Below are 15877 nucleotides of genomic sequence, written 5' to 3'. Positions count from 1 at the left end.
GAACAATAAGATACAGATGTTTTGTATAAAAAATCTTCTATGTGTTGATGCAGTGTAGCTAAAAGCCAAAATAACTCCCCAAACAATTCGCAAATGCCCAGAGAAAGAGAGGAACTATTTTGGAGGGTTGAAGAAATTAGAATATAACTGGTAAAAACGTATTTATTTAGGACACTACGTTGGGAAATAAAATTAAATTTTAATAACAAAAATGTCTTGTTTATTTGTTAGGATAGAAACTTTTTATACAATCCTCGTATTGGGTAATCGAATGCCACTAAAAAGTGTTGCTTACAATACAAAATTATTTATTAGTATAAAATCGTATATTTTCTATTTATTTTGTTGTGAAGAATCCCGAAGAATCTTCACCTTTGATTATTTTCCAGTAATTTTTCAATTCCACATTTTCCCAATGCCTCACAGTCAGTTTATCAAATAAGCTGAAACAAGAAAATTCCATTTTCTACGATATTTCATAAGAACATTTTCTATTTTATAGAAAACTTTGTCAATTAAATTACTCCAAAGATTTGAATTTATATTATACGTTAAATTATAGTCCGGTTATTTTAGACATAAAAATTGTGGTCAAAAATTCCCGGAAAGCCAAATATTGGTGTAGAGCTGGGGTTTACCATTACAAATAAAAATTCCCCATCGATCCTATGTGTGCTTCAAAAATTACTCGGGTGTTATTTTAAATATCTATATTGACCGGACTATTAAGAATCCAAGCAGAATCTCGCTTCAGAACGGAGGTAATTTTTTAATTGTTACAAACTTTAAATAAATCATCTATATACCTCATAACTTGTTTATATACGGTTTGCTCTTTTTCGGTTAAGCCGTTGTAGAAGACGTCCAAATTCATATCGACTAGTTTCGTTGTATTCATTCCAATCAATATGGTTTCAGTATCTTCCTCTTGAAGACTGTGATGCACAGCTAGTTTACCTAATTCCACATTGTTTTCCTATAATTGAAATGAAATAAAAATATTAAAATTAACGTTTTATTTTGTGAGAGAAAAAGCGAAACGATGAAGTTATCCCACAAACTAACTAAAATCCCAAATACAATACAAAGTTTTTTCTATACATCTTGTCAGTTAATTATTATTTGACGTTTTGATGATAATGAACAAAATATTCTTGTTGATACTGAAAAGCTAAGTTTGAATTATTACCGAAAAAAGATATAGTATATCTAGAAGATAAATTAAAACTATGGAATTCGTCAAATTTATGATAATTCCTGGAATACGGCAACACCCATGTGAATATGTCAAATCTGACATTACCATCAGAAAGTTTGACATTTTTAATGGCGATTGTCAAACGAATGCAATTTGAACTGTTTACTTATACTTGAAACATTTTGGTGCAATCATAACTTTTTTTTTTCTGAATAGTAATTTCCTAAATCCTGGTACCTTTCATCCAGTTTGTTAATGAGTGTATTGTGCGCTAGAAGCACGCGACGAAAACGTTGCATTTCTGCCACGCGTCCGCGACGTAGCCGCGGCGTGTTCGCGAGCGTGTTGCGAGCCCGCTTCGTCTCGCGCCGCTCGCAAACCGCTACTATGATAAGATTGTTAGTACATTACCAGAGCATTGATGAATGCTATTATTAGAGACGGCTTCGGGGAGATTAGTTCTCGATTTTTGATCTGGATCAAACCGAGTACGTATTCTCTCAAGATGTTCATTTAAGTGAAATTGTCCCATCAGAAATTCTGCGACAAAGCGTAAATTATTCGTGCTTACGTCGAAGTATTTATTAGATCTTTCACTGTTATAGTTTCCAAAGGATAGTCTTTTGATACAGCCTTCCATTCGAGTGCTCGATAGCGGTTTTATTTTTTCCAATTCTGATTTGGAGTGATCCATTCCCGAGAAACTAAATGTTTTTGAATTCGTGAGGGAAGTAAGGACTTTCAATCCAACTTATTTTCAAATAAAATTTAAGACGCGTTAATGGGCTGTAAACGTTTGATCAACAGAGCAATGCAATTTGGTATCGATTCATAAGCAATAGAAATCAATAATTTGAAAATGATTACATGTGAAAATGATTTAAATAGATGTGTAGGTATATAAATGAAGTCTCATTTTTCTAGTATATTTTAGTATTTCATTGACTTGATATCTAAATATTACCTTACAAATTTGTTGAGCCTGAGAAGCAACATCTTTAATTTCTTTGTAAGCTGGATGCCAGTCTTGTGGTCCCGAATTAGTTAATAAACCCATACCATTGGCCGCAGCGTTAACTATTCCTATATTCTTACTCTGCAATGAATATACTATTTCTTTAATGCTGTGATTTTTGAGCGAGAAGCTAAATAGCATACTAGAAGAATTAACCTAAATCTAAATACGAAAACTATAGCACGTATGGTTTTTTTGTTACATCAAAATTTCATAGATTTAATGGTGCATGATCTACGAGAGTGAGACGCTTTCGTGAAATACGTTTCTGTCGTTAAATTTGCTTTCGTAGTTATTAGACGAATCAAACGTGTTTGATTTCAGTGGTGAGATCAAAATGTCGTCACAACAGCGTGGAGTTACGAAGTTTAATGACAATGAAATCACACTTTTTCTAGTGTTGTATGACCCAACTTTAGATGAATACCCAAGCAGCACAGTGTCGTTATAATGACGTCAATTATTGGACATTATTAGTCGGCGACGTCGTAGACCAATAAGCGACGTCCATATGACGTGACATTTCAGATGTCATTTTGACGTCGTCTAGAGACGTCTTTCGTACGTTTGTTTTCGGTCGTTTTAAGTGCTTTTTAATCAACTATAAAAAAAATTAGAACGAAAGTTTATTACAAAAACTAAGCCCTATACGTGCTTTATAAAAAATTGTACATTTTAAATTGTTGTTTACCTAAAATTTGGATATAAATATAAATTCATTAATTAGCAATGAAAATACTAAACTGACGTTTTAAGTGGAAATGCAATTTGAATTTAAAGATGAAGTGAGAATGTTGTAATTAACAATTATTTAACTATTTTATTAGTAGGAAACAATTATTTTTAGCATCGATTCCTGTCGAGGCTGTCGACCAAGATTTAATTTTGGCGCGTTTTTAATCGAAATGCCACGATACGATACGAGACGTGCAGGCGCATGCGTGCTGGACTGCTGGTGTGAACGCGTGTGCGCGTAATGGCGGATGGCAGCAAAAAGTTGTTTGGCTTTCACATCGAAGGAAAATACGTCCAAAGAAATTTTCCACTGATGATGAGCAGGAAGAAGTGCTGTCATCATCAGAAGATGATTTTCCAAAAAACAAGAAACCCCTACCTAGACCAAAACCAATAATACGGAAGTCTATTACAAACATATTATCTGGTAATGAGATTTATACTTAAAGATATCTGGCACATATAAATTTTTAACTGTCTACTGTTTTAGATTATTCTGGCCCAATTCAAACTTTTCCATTAGCTTCAGCTGGACAATCGCAAAGGTCGTTTGAGGATAGTGATTCTACAAATCAACTTTATTATTTGCCACCTCAACATTCAGCAAAAGATACTCAATTGACTAAATCTTCAGGACAAATTATTAGAGGTAAAAAATATAATTGTCCATTTGCATGAATTGTTTAAAATGTATACTTTAAACTGTGAGTTATTATTTATGTCCATTATTTCCTAGGAGAATTTGTTAATTCTCTATTTTACAGGTTCTGCGTCAAATCAGTCATTTTGCCAGGCTGCTGTTTCGAACTCGTCACCATATAATCCGTCAACTAGTAAAGCAACTGTTGTACAGAGCAACATCAGAGCTGTAGTGGAAAGTAATGGAGGTAAAAACCAAAAAATAATGTAAAAACTGTTTTGGTACTAAGGTATATTTTGTCCATGCCAGCAAACACTCAAGATGATGTAATCACTTTATTGAAGACCATTAGAGAACAGAACAATCAAATTTTGCAGTGGATCCGAAAACAAGATCGCAGTGGCAATCACGCCAGTAATACAGATTTACCAGATGATATAGGCGTACAGTTTCCTTTGAATTCTCAAGAGGATATTACCAAATTGGAAACATACCTGAGTGAAAAAAATAATTGCCTGGCTTTGGTGGGTGTTCTGTACCACTTAATATGTATTTTACAATTTAAATTATGTGATTCCAGTCGGCATATCTATCGACTTTTGGAGGGAGAGATTTTACTGGACATACAAACCGCATTTTAAATTTTTTGTTCACCTATTCTCTTGCAACTAATTGGAATTTTTGTGGCAAACGAGGTGAGAAAAAGGCTTTTAAAAACTTAAACGTAAAGGATGTGATTATTGGTAAGTGTTTTCACTTGTAGGTGCATACTTATTATTAATATGAAACAACATTTTTAGGTGCTGTAAGAAAAAGCTCCCCTCTAGTCAGTCAGAAAGAAATAGAAGATACCATCAAGGTGTGGTTGAAACATGCACCAGAGAAATTGAAAAAGCAGCAGCATGGCAACCCGTAAGAAAAAAAGTGTTGTTAGTCAAAGACAACTCTACAGAAGGGTGGCAGAAGCAAATTTAGCACCTGTGAGTCAGAATTGTTATAATACATCTTTAATAGTTAATAATGATTCCAATGAATCATCAAATTCCATTTTTTTTGCTGATTCAATGTGTGAAAGTGAAAATGACACCTGTTCCTCAAGAGATTTAGATTTTAATGTAAACTCGCCTAATGAAAATTTGCTCTTCAATGATGCGACGTTATACAACCATTTGACTTCCTATTCCAGTAACGTGCCCCCTAACGATTTATTTTCTAATGAACCGCCGCCTAGCGATTTGCATTCGAAATTGTCAAACTGGGCAGCTTCAAGGTACGTTCGACGTACAGTAGTTACTCATCTCTTGCATATCTTGCATCCATACCATAATGAGTTACCGTTAGACAGTCGAATGCTGCTGAAAACGCCCAGAGAAACGAAAACAAAATCGTTGTTAAATGGCGAATATTGTCATTTTGGACTTGTTAACGCTTTAAAATTAAAGTTATTGTCAGTGCCTAATATTTCTCAGTACAGCATTATCAACATTTCATTTAATGTAGATGGACTGCCCATTTATAGAAATGGTCAGAAACATGATCTCTGGCCCATTTTAGCACTTGTAAAAAATTTTAAGAGTGAGCCGTTTGTTGTTGGTTCTTTTTTAGGAAGTGGCAAACCAAATTTATTGTCAGCGTTTTTAGAAGATTTTTTAATTGAGTTATCGAACTTACTTACCACGGGCATTGAAATTAATAATAATATCCATGAAGTAAAAGTTCACAGCTTTGTTTGCGATGCTCCTGCGCGCGCATATCTGAAATGTGTGAAGACCCATTCAGGGTATAGTTCCTGTGAAAGGTGCGACAACTCTGGAGAACACCTGGGACGTGTCATTTTCAAAAATTTACCTTTTAACAAGAGAGACAACGAATCTTTTCGGACTAAAATTGATGTATCTCATCATCATGGAGAATCCCCTCTAATAGCTCTTCCTATAGATTTGATCTATGTCTTTTCTTTAGACTATATGCACCTAGTTTGTCTAGGTGTAATGAAAAAACTTTTGCGTATTTGGACAGGACGCGCAAGCCGAGCCAAAATGAGCTCTACTGCATTTCAAAATGTATCTGAAAAAATTGTTTTTCTCAGTAAATGTATTCCAGTAGAATTCAATCGGAAAGGGCGCAGTTTGTCTCAGTTGGCAGATTGGAAAGCAACGGAATTTCGAACATTTTTACTGTATATTGGGCCAGTTGCTTTGTATGGGAATGTCGATTTGGCAATATATGAGCATTTTTTGCTATTTCATTGTTCAATTATGATACTTATTTCTAAACGCCATATTGAAAAATTCGGAGTTCCATTTGCGCGCCAACTTTTGCATTTATTCGTAACGCACAGTGAAAAGATCTACGGATTAGAGTTCTTAGTTTACAATGTACATTCCTTATTACATTTGGCAGATGACGTTGAAAATTTCGGGCCACTAGACAATTCGTCAGCATTTCCATTTGAAAATTATCTCCACCATTTAAAATCGTTAGTTCAGTCTCCGAATAAGCCGTTACAACAGATTAATAGACGCTTAAAAGAAATTGAAATGACAGTGTACGAAAAACATGACTCTACTTCACCTGATGATGAACACTTCTGTAAATGTGAATTGTCCCATTTCTTAGGACCAACGCCAAATTTCTCTTGCAAGCAGTATAAAAAGCTTCATTATAAAGATTTTATTTTTTCTATTGCATCATATTCAGAAGCAAATTGTTTTTGTCTTACCTTCGAAGGACTGGTTTTCAAAATAGAAAATATAGTAGTGGATAATAATGGAGCAGTTTTTATATTAGGTAGGAGGTTTCAGGATTACCGTTCATTTTACAAATACCCTGTCGACTCAAAAGAATTCTATGTTTATCGCATCCAAAATTTATCAGAGTATATCGAGTTATTGCACTGCCGCAAAGTTTTTTCGAAATGAATTGTTTTTCCTTTCAAGCAGGAATGGTTGTCATTTTCATTATTGCATCATTAGTAATTCCTTATTTCAACTTTTATGTTCTATAAGTGTAATAGTATGTAGTTTTTTAAGATTTTGTAATAAACTGGTATTAATTTGAACGCATTTTTTTATATTTTTGATCCTACTTATACGTCATTTGTCAAAAGTAAGTACGTCATTTTGACGTCTCACCAGCCGGACTAGGTACGTCATTAGTTGACGTCTGTAGGATGTGACATTAACCCGTCATAATCACGTCATTTTAGACGTCTTTTTAGACGTCCCCATTGGTCGCCAATGGCCTATAATTGACGTCATAGTAACGACACTGTGCTGCTTGGGATACCGTGATAGAGATTTCCACGCAGCTGCAGCTAATAGAATAGGCCATGAATGAAGTATTCCTGGGCTTGTGCCTAAAGAAGTGATGATGAAATTTAAAAAAATAAGAAGCTCTTACTGTGAGAAGTTAAAAAAATATCTGGAAATGCTACACATATCTACAATCAAATATGTTAATTAACATTTCATGTTATTTTTCTTATGTAATATTTATACTGAACACACTGTTTACACCACCACTACGCCAACACTCACAATTACACTGATTGACGCGCGTTTCAATAACCAAGTTATCGTCTTCAGAGATTAGTTTACCTTCAGTCTTTGAAGATCATAACTTGGCACAGCTTTCAGTAACTAGCTCATTAATGATGTTGAGGTTTCGATAGATGTAACTGTTGAATTATTTCACACTTTCGTATATGTCACGAATATAATTTGAAATGGTTAGCGTAGATCTATAATATTGTCACGTGCTGGGAGTATGTTTGTTCGATCGATCACTAGCTAGAACTTGTCTAAGCCTTAAAAAGTTCTAGTATTCTAAACTTCCGACCTCTGACTAGTTTATATTGGCCTTAACTGTTTTCTTTATTATTCTTCGCCTCTTTTTTTAATTGTATCCCTGTCGAATCAAGACTGACTATGTGACTGACTACACGTTTCCACACAGCTTTTTATAGATAATCATCTGGAAATTTCGTTTAGAACAATCTTAATATTTTTCGGCCATAACTGTCAAAATAGACACGGTTGACTGATGGCGAAATGTCAATATTTCTAACCTCAAACATTATAGTTTCACAACTCGTCGAGAATTGGCGCCAGACACCTCAATTGCACAGACAATTCTCAACAATATTTATTTAAAAAATGACTACAGTTTTTCAACGTTTTGTATCGAATATATTTGTATCACTAATATTAAACTGACACATAACAAATCAAAATAGTTCGACGGAACCAGATGAAGGTTATATAGTGGGAGTTCAATATCTGTGAAGTCACTTTTGTGTACAAGTAGTATTGGAAAGTGATGCAAGCGCACACCTCGGCAGATTTTTCCGCTTTTTTTTTCGATAATTTTTTGCAGACACTGTCTTAGTAAGTCAGATACATACCGCTTTCACGGATGTGACCATCAGAAGGATATCTTCGCAGTCCCAAAATATTGCAGCAATCACTTTTTTGGTACTTTTCGTGACCTTTACTTTTTTAAGCACGGGATCTCCTTTCCGATACCACTTTTTTGGCATTCGGATTATAGTAAAAGACCATAGTTTCATCAGCCGTTAAAATCTGATTACACTTTTTTGGTCCTCGCGGCAAAGCTCTAAAAATCGCTCACAACATTCTATTCGAGGCTGCTTTTGCACCTTGCTGAGAATTGAAGGAACCCACCGGACATTGTCATACTCAAATGCTCATGTAAGATCCTGAGAACAACACTTGTTTTGGAATAACCAGTCTGTGCTGCAATTTCTTTTATTTTTAGAACAGTTTCTTCCACTAATTTAATATTTTCTGGAGTAGTAACCACCACAGGACTTTCCGCATGTGGATTAGTCTCTAAATATTCTCGTCTCCAGCCAAACAATTTACAATTGTTGAAAGTTATGGACACAGGTCACGGTAAACAGTCTCCATTTTATTAAAATTTTTGTTGGTGTTATTCCTTCTTTAATCAAAAATTTTATCACGTAACTCAATTTGAGACATTTTTATAAACAACTTGACTGAGTGGTCTTTACTATATTATGAGGCTAAGAACTCTTGGACCGCTCTACGTATCTGAATGTTCGAAAGCTGAAGATGTTTGTAAGAATGTTGTCATTTTTATATTCCAAACAAGGAACTTCTAATGTAAACTTTCATTTATTTATTTCTATTGTTGTTGAAAATTTAAATAAAATTTAAACTTTACCTTTAAGATTGGTATGAAAGATTTCAAAGTATTATCAATCATTGTTAGCCGTGTATAACTCAATATCATATTAATTTCAAATTTGCTTTTTTCTATACATTCAACCAAAGTTGACACCGGATAACCTGTTATTCCTATATATTTAGTTTTACCCGCTTCCTTTAACTCTTGTAAAGTTGGTAGTGTTTCATTTAAAATAATGTCCATGTTCGGAGCAAATTCTATATCGTGCACCTAAAACGTAAGAAAAAAACTTTATGTTGACTTCTAATGATTTTATTAAAATAAATTGAGCTCGCATAACTTGCTTTAAAAAATTTCTAAACATGAATTTATATGAATTATTGAAAAACTGTCAAACTTTCTAAAGCTTATTCTGATCTTTCGATGTTGTCTAAAGTAAAACTTGATCTTGATAACCAGAAAATTTTGGCCGTAAAACAATTTTGGCAACATGGATTATTTGTAATTTTTTAGAAGATTTCGTTAAAGGAAATACACGGTCCATCTCGGCTTTATAAGCTATATAAACGAAGAAATACGTTCACCAAAGGCCTGAGTACAAGTATTCCACTGTTTGATAAGCTGAAGGACCTTCTTCTCGGTATTACTATGACTGCGATAAGAACGAGTCCTTCTATTGTGTTCAGATCGTCACCTCAGTTAAAATGCTTCCTTTCAAGATGTTTTTTAGTATATCAAACAGATGCAAGTCACTAGGTGACATGTCTGGACTGCAGAGCGAATAATCAATCAACTCCCACTTAAACTTGGCTAGTAGTCCTTCCGTCCGATCTTGATGAACTTGTATAGGCTTCGATATGTCTTACTAGTCGCTGTTAATGATTTTTCCATCACCGAGGAACTCGATTTGTGTCGGAGATCGGACACTGAAAACCACGACCAGCCTCAACGTCACCAGAATACAACCTTGAATTTTTTAGGAGAAGGTGACGATGTATGGTTTTATTGCATGCTATCCTGCTTTATCTTTAACTCAAAGTAGGGGTTCCTGCTCTCGTCATCGGTTAAAAATTGCTCCAGGAAAAAAGTTTCCTCGTGATACCGGAACAGGTGTTGTAGTATTAGTTCAATACTCAGTTGGCTGAGCTTATTTCGAACCCACTGTACACTCACCTTCAGAAATATAACCTGCTATGCACAATTGTCCACAATGTTCAAACGCTGGCTTCCATCATCACTGCCAGCATTCGCATTATGATAGGCCGATCACTTCTCACCAGGTGGTTCACCTGGTTGATGTGTTTGGTCGACAATACTATTTTTGCCTGGTCTTGACTTGGGTTACCACAAACACTATTCATATACTACATAATATTCCTTTGAATGCCAAATCCGTGGTAGTCATCCTGGACCAAAGCCTGAGACCCCATCGACTACATAGGGGATAAGATGAGGAGGCAAGAGGATGAATTGGAGTATCTTCGGAAGCTCCAATCCCGGCAGTTTTAGGTAAGCAGTAAACGACATTTAGAACATCAGAACGATACAGCCAAGAGAAAATGTGAAGACGATGACCCACCCCAACATTCCGCTGAACAAACGGATGGACTATTCCAAGAAAGACCATACCAGGCATCCAAACAGCTGCATTACAACCAATAGAGAAGACACCAAAAAGAATAAAAAAGAAGAGGATCTGTTTATTCTTGAAGACTAGCAGGATCTAGAATAATAGATTCACTTTTTTAGTTTTTTTTTTCGAAAGATTCATATATAAAGGGAGGGGAGTGAGCCAGTTCTTTTCGCTGATTGTGAAAACCCGGCTATAATAGATGTTTATTATCCTACATATTCATCATAATATTACAATATGGTGATGTCGAAATAATAAATTAAAAAAAGTTACCTGCAAAATATCTACATAATCCAATTTTAGACGTTTCAAAGTGACGTCAATACTTTCTTTTGTTTTTTGCGAAGAAAAATTGAACATTAGCTTCAGTTCTTGTTCGTATCGTCCAATTTTGGTTGCTACATAGTAAGCTTTCCTAGGAATACCTTCTAAGCACTGCAAAGTTTGATTGAATATTATTTTAAGCTTCTTTTCTAACCCATTCTTTTTAAATTCATTTCGTATCATTTGCAATTGATATCTCAGCTCTATTAGTATAGAATCGGGCAGTGGCAGATTTACCAATTTCGATACCTTAATTCACAATCATTCAAATTGCATTTGTCATCAATAAGATTTCAACTTTATAATTTGACTATTTTCTCTGCAAATAATTTTTAAAAGAAATTAATTTAAGCAAAGACAATTTCAATCATTTACAAATTTGAACTAAGATAAAGTATGTTTTAAAAAATTTGATACATAATTTCTGTGGCATCCACAGTGTAACAAAAATAAGATAAAAATCTTTTTCCAATTATTCGTTGGTATTAAAGTTTAAGTTAAATTATAAAAATATTGTAATACACATTTACGGATCCTCTAAATTTCTTTTATTTATGTTCATTTTTAAAACTCATGTGAATAGTAGTTTTTCTAAGCTCGGAAAATCGAAATAAAAATTATTGAACCATAGGCCGCCAGAAGTCGATATTTGTCTGCTCATAATTCGAAGTCGTGTAATGTTATTCTACGCTTCTAGATAATTAAATGTTTTTGCATTTTGGTATGAAATAACCTTTCAAATACTAGAAGAGTATATCAGGCATTGTCTTCTTTTTTAGTTTTGCACAGGAACTAGGTATTCGTAAATGCCAAAGATGGTTTTTTAAGTCCAGATGCGGTAATATTTATAACTCTGACTCGTTTCGATCAGAAATCAAATCCATGTCAAAAAATCTTCAAAGAACATTTACTGCAAATTGGAAAAATGAACAGAAAAGGATTTGGGCACCTTTAGTATTTCTAAAGAGAACAAAGCTAACTGATCCATCACATGTAACGCATTGTTTTAGTGGCACCTTACACAACCATTTTTTGATCACTGGAACGATAGAGAAGAAAAATGGGTCGTATATGATAGTCCAAAAAGCAGTTGCTCTCTCCAAATGTATCACCAGGAAGTACTGTGAATCTGAGCAATCGTCCCAAAAAGGATATTTGGTGGCGTATATGAGGAATTGTTCATTTTGAAGTGATGAAACTTGGACAAACTGTTAATTTAATTCTTTTGGATCCAGTGTACAAATTTTTGACCAAAACATATCCGGGAATTTGTCAACAGAAAAGACTTCTTCTTGTAACACGACTCTGCAAGACTGCGCTGGAATCGGGACCCAAGACAAAACCTGTCTGCTTATTATAAAATCGAAGTCGTGTCAAAGACATTTTAATTTTATTCTTGTACTTGTACGATTCTGGATAATTGAATATTAGACTTCTTTCAATTTTGGGATGAAATAATGAACCAAATACTAGAAAAGCATATCCGGCATTTACTGCTTGTTTAGTTTCGGATAAGAACTAGATATTCGTGAATGCCAAAGATGTTTCTCCAGATGCGGTAATATTTATATCTGTGATTCGTTTGATCCGAAAGCGAATACATGTCAGAGAATCAAGGAATTTAAAATCACCATTAACCATTCTTCAAAGAACATTTACAGCAAACTGGAAAAATAAACAGAGAAGGGCTTTCCAAAGAGAAATCCATCACATGTAACGAATCGTTTTAGTGGCACCGTACACAACCGTTTTTTGATCACTTGATCAATAGAAAAGAAGAATAGGTCGTATATGATAGTCCAAAAAGTAGCTGCTCTCTCCAAATGAATCACCAGGAAGTAGTGTGAAGCCAGGTAATCGTCACAAAAAGGATGTTTGGTAGCGTATATGCCGAATTGTTCATTTTGAAGTGATGAAACTTGGACAAACTGTTAATGTAAGTTATTTGAATCGAGTGAATCAATTTTAACCGAAAAGTATCCGGGGATTTGGCAACAGAGCAGACTTCTTGCAACTCGACTTTGTAAGACCGCGCAGTGCAAGACGAACCTTGGGAAAAATTAATGATTTGGGGTGGAAGCTGAGGTACTGCCTCTCCATACATTTATCTCAATCGCTACAACATTTCCTGCTGATGAAACATTTGGATATTGATCGATGATATTTTACTCAATAACAAATTGATATTTATTAGTCCGGCATTGAAAATTTGGATGGAAAAAGTTGTCGATAACGATAGTTATAACATTATTGATTAAAAATAAAAACTTATAGATAAACTTGTATCTATATAAAACGAAAATTGTGTCTGAAATTTTATACGGGATCGATAAGTTCGTAATCAATTCATGATCTCTGTTTATATATGAATCGCTTCAAGCTTGTTTTTAATATCTAGAATTTCAGGATTACAGGTAAAATTACCTTTCAACTATCCCTTACTATTTATTAATGCTGGATATTTCTAAAATTTGCGTGTTAAATCTTTTAGACTAAAAATAGAGAGACTCTGGAGGATTTAAATAAATAATCAAGTTTAATTTATGTTTACACTTTATCGTATTGCGCATAGGCAACCGAATCGAAAAGTCAAGAACTTAAGAACCGATATGGAATCAATAATGAACTAAATCAAATTTCGAAAAGGCCTATATGACTTTAACTTGAACCTAAATTGTTTTGAAAAATTATAGTTAATAATATTGGCAATATAATATATCCGTTTTTGTAGCGATATTTTATGTTTTAAAACAAAAAGCAGAAGCAGAAGTAGTCATCGTGAGATTCAGAGTAATCTATCAAAGTGTGACAAATGCATCTGTATACTTACTTTTCCTAATATTTCTTCTGCCGTGCCATGTCCATACCAAGGACCAGTATCAATATAGTTAATACCACTCTTGATAGCTTTGTAAATAGTTTTCTTACATTCTTCTACATTGTAATCACTAAAAATACGCCAATAAAATGGTTATAATCATTGATTTTTACATAGTCTTCGATTTAGAGCTTCAGACAGTTGATAACGGCCATATTGTTGAAAATACATCTTTAAAATTGGCTATCATTCAACAATTGCGATTGATACAATTGTTTATTCAATTAGCCATTAAATGAACATGTAAACACATCGGAAGAACAACAAGGATTCAGGAGAAATCGATCAACCACAATCTTCACAGTCAGGCAAGTAGTTGAACAAGCTATAGAATACGGCAAGCCCGCATATATCTGCTTCATAGATCTCAACAAAGCATTCAACGGGATAAGGCTAAGCGATGTAGCAGACATTCTAAAAAAGAAATGCGTTCCGAAAACCGTAATAGACATCATAAGAAATTTAAACTATAACACATCCACTCACATATTAGTTAACCAAAACCTGACAAAGGAAATCAAACACCAACGGGAATCCGACAGGGAGATTACTTAAGCCCGCAACTGTTCAATATGATAATGGACGAAAGAATAAATCGTGTCAAGAATACAAGAATAACATGCAAGTATCCACCGCATAAACTAAAACCCTTGTCAACTCTAAAGGACCAATGAGGTGCAAATTCCAAGGACCAGGGACACGAAGACCTTTAGAAAAACCTCCAAAAAGATTCATGGACATCAACATCTCAAGGTTGACTAGTTGGAAACTACAAGCCTAATGCCTACAATACGTTGAAGAAGACGAAGAAAATAATATCCATACTAAACCAAATCTATTATAGAATATTGTTTTTCAATTCAAACCGTCTTACAAAACTGAGAATTTGGAAAGATGCAAAAAAAAAAACAACCTAAATCACCCAAAACGCAATTCAATGTGATCAAAAATTCAAAGAATCAAATGATTCCGATTACTCCAATTGATACGGCATTTAATACGCTAAACGACTAAAATTTTAAAATATTGCTAATATTGTAGATGTTATTCGATTGACCTATAGTCAAAATGTATTTTCATACTCTTAAATCCGTCATACGGATATACGTATCTATATTTGATCCTAATCTGAAATATCATAACTTACCCATAAAAGTAAGAAAATCCACCAGTTCCAATGGATAATTTAGAGACGTACATATCGGTATTACCGAATTTAGTATATTTCATTCTTTTAACCTCTTCTTCATCGTGAAAACCTTCTACAAACGTTTTTGGCAGAACCATTTGGAATAAATCCACTCAGTTTTTTTATTTCACTTACAGGAATTATATAATAATTGTTATATCATTTATATGAAATTTTTTCTGGATTGAATTTATTGTAAGATACTCGAAATGCATATCTTATCGTCAACGAGTGTTATTAATTTAAACAAAACAATAACATGGGATATAAAGTCAAGGTCAAATCAGTAGCGGAACGTGGGATTCAATAATAATCGTATTTACGTGTCTTCAGAATTATTAGAAATCCCAATTGCCTGTAAACTATTTCTATACAATCTTTGATACGTGGCACACAACTCAGTCTTGATGGAACATACGAGGATTGTCTGAAAAGTTTCCGATCTAATAAAGAAACAAGACATTTTCCCATAAGCACCCAAATAATAGCCTTTCTTCTCAAAATAGGCGCTTACGTATGCGAAAAAATCCTTCGAGGTTAGGAAACACAAAAAGTCGTTGGGGATCAGACCTGGTGAATACGTTGGATGGTCCGCCATAATGAGAGAAAGTGCGTTTTCTTCACCTGCGGTCGTTTGCTTTTTAGCAATTTCTCCATTTACCTTATTAAGCAATGACCATCCCAAAAATGGTCACCATAACTTGTGTTTTTTCGTTTTAGGAGTGTAGTGGTGGATCCAGTTTCATCTACAGATAAGAATTGACGCTAAAAATCCTCTCGTTTTGCTTAAACAGCTATTATAAAGTCTGACAGATCCTCATTTGAATACGCCTTTGATTCAACCAACGTTTTAGTAGCTTACGCATGCATGGTTCTGAAGTTATTATATGGTAATTGCCTTCTTCAGATATATCGATAGCCTCTCCTTTTCCATGATATTGCTAGTTGTCGGAGTTTTTGGCCATCCCGAATGCTCGTCGTCAGTCAAGTTGATACAGTCATGTTTGAATTCAGTTGCCCAAAATTTTACGGTAGTAAATGATACAGCGTCCTCGTGCACAGTGTCTACATCCCTTTCATTTTGCGTAGGCGT

The 15877-nt window shown here is 34.3% G+C and overlaps 2 protein-coding genes across 2 annotated transcripts; one reads left to right on the top strand and one right to left on the bottom strand.

Annotated features, from left to right (window-relative positions):
* Positions 1-144: 144 nt before the first annotated feature.
* On the bottom strand, positions 145-15070 carry LOC130896388 (uncharacterized). The gene is made up of 7 exons (XM_057804423.1): positions 14743-15070; positions 13548-13665; positions 10667-10828; positions 8797-9030; positions 2163-2294; positions 807-976; positions 145-443 (listed from the first exon to the last, which is right to left on the bottom strand). The coding sequence occupies exons 1-7, from the start codon at positions 14880-14882 to the stop codon at positions 338-340; spliced, it is 1062 nt and encodes a 353-aa protein (XP_057660406.1). The 5' UTR covers positions 14883-15070; the 3' UTR covers positions 145-337.
* Positions 3807-4780, top strand: LOC130896389 (uncharacterized). The gene is made up of 3 exons (XM_057804424.1): positions 3807-4112; positions 4169-4331; positions 4389-4780. The coding sequence occupies exons 1-3, from the start codon at positions 3891-3893 to the stop codon at positions 4502-4504; spliced, it is 501 nt and encodes a 166-aa protein (XP_057660407.1). The 5' UTR covers positions 3807-3890; the 3' UTR covers positions 4505-4780.
* Positions 15071-15877: the final 807 nt, after the last annotated feature.

Source organism: Diorhabda carinulata, chromosome 7 (assembly GCF_026250575.1).
Source record: "Diorhabda carinulata isolate Delta chromosome 7, icDioCari1.1, whole genome shotgun sequence".
NCBI classification, from domain to species: domain Eukaryota; kingdom Metazoa; phylum Arthropoda; class Insecta; order Coleoptera; family Chrysomelidae; genus Diorhabda; species Diorhabda carinulata.
Note: the sequence above shows the minus strand (reverse complement) of the source record. Positions and strands in the feature narration are given on the sequence as shown.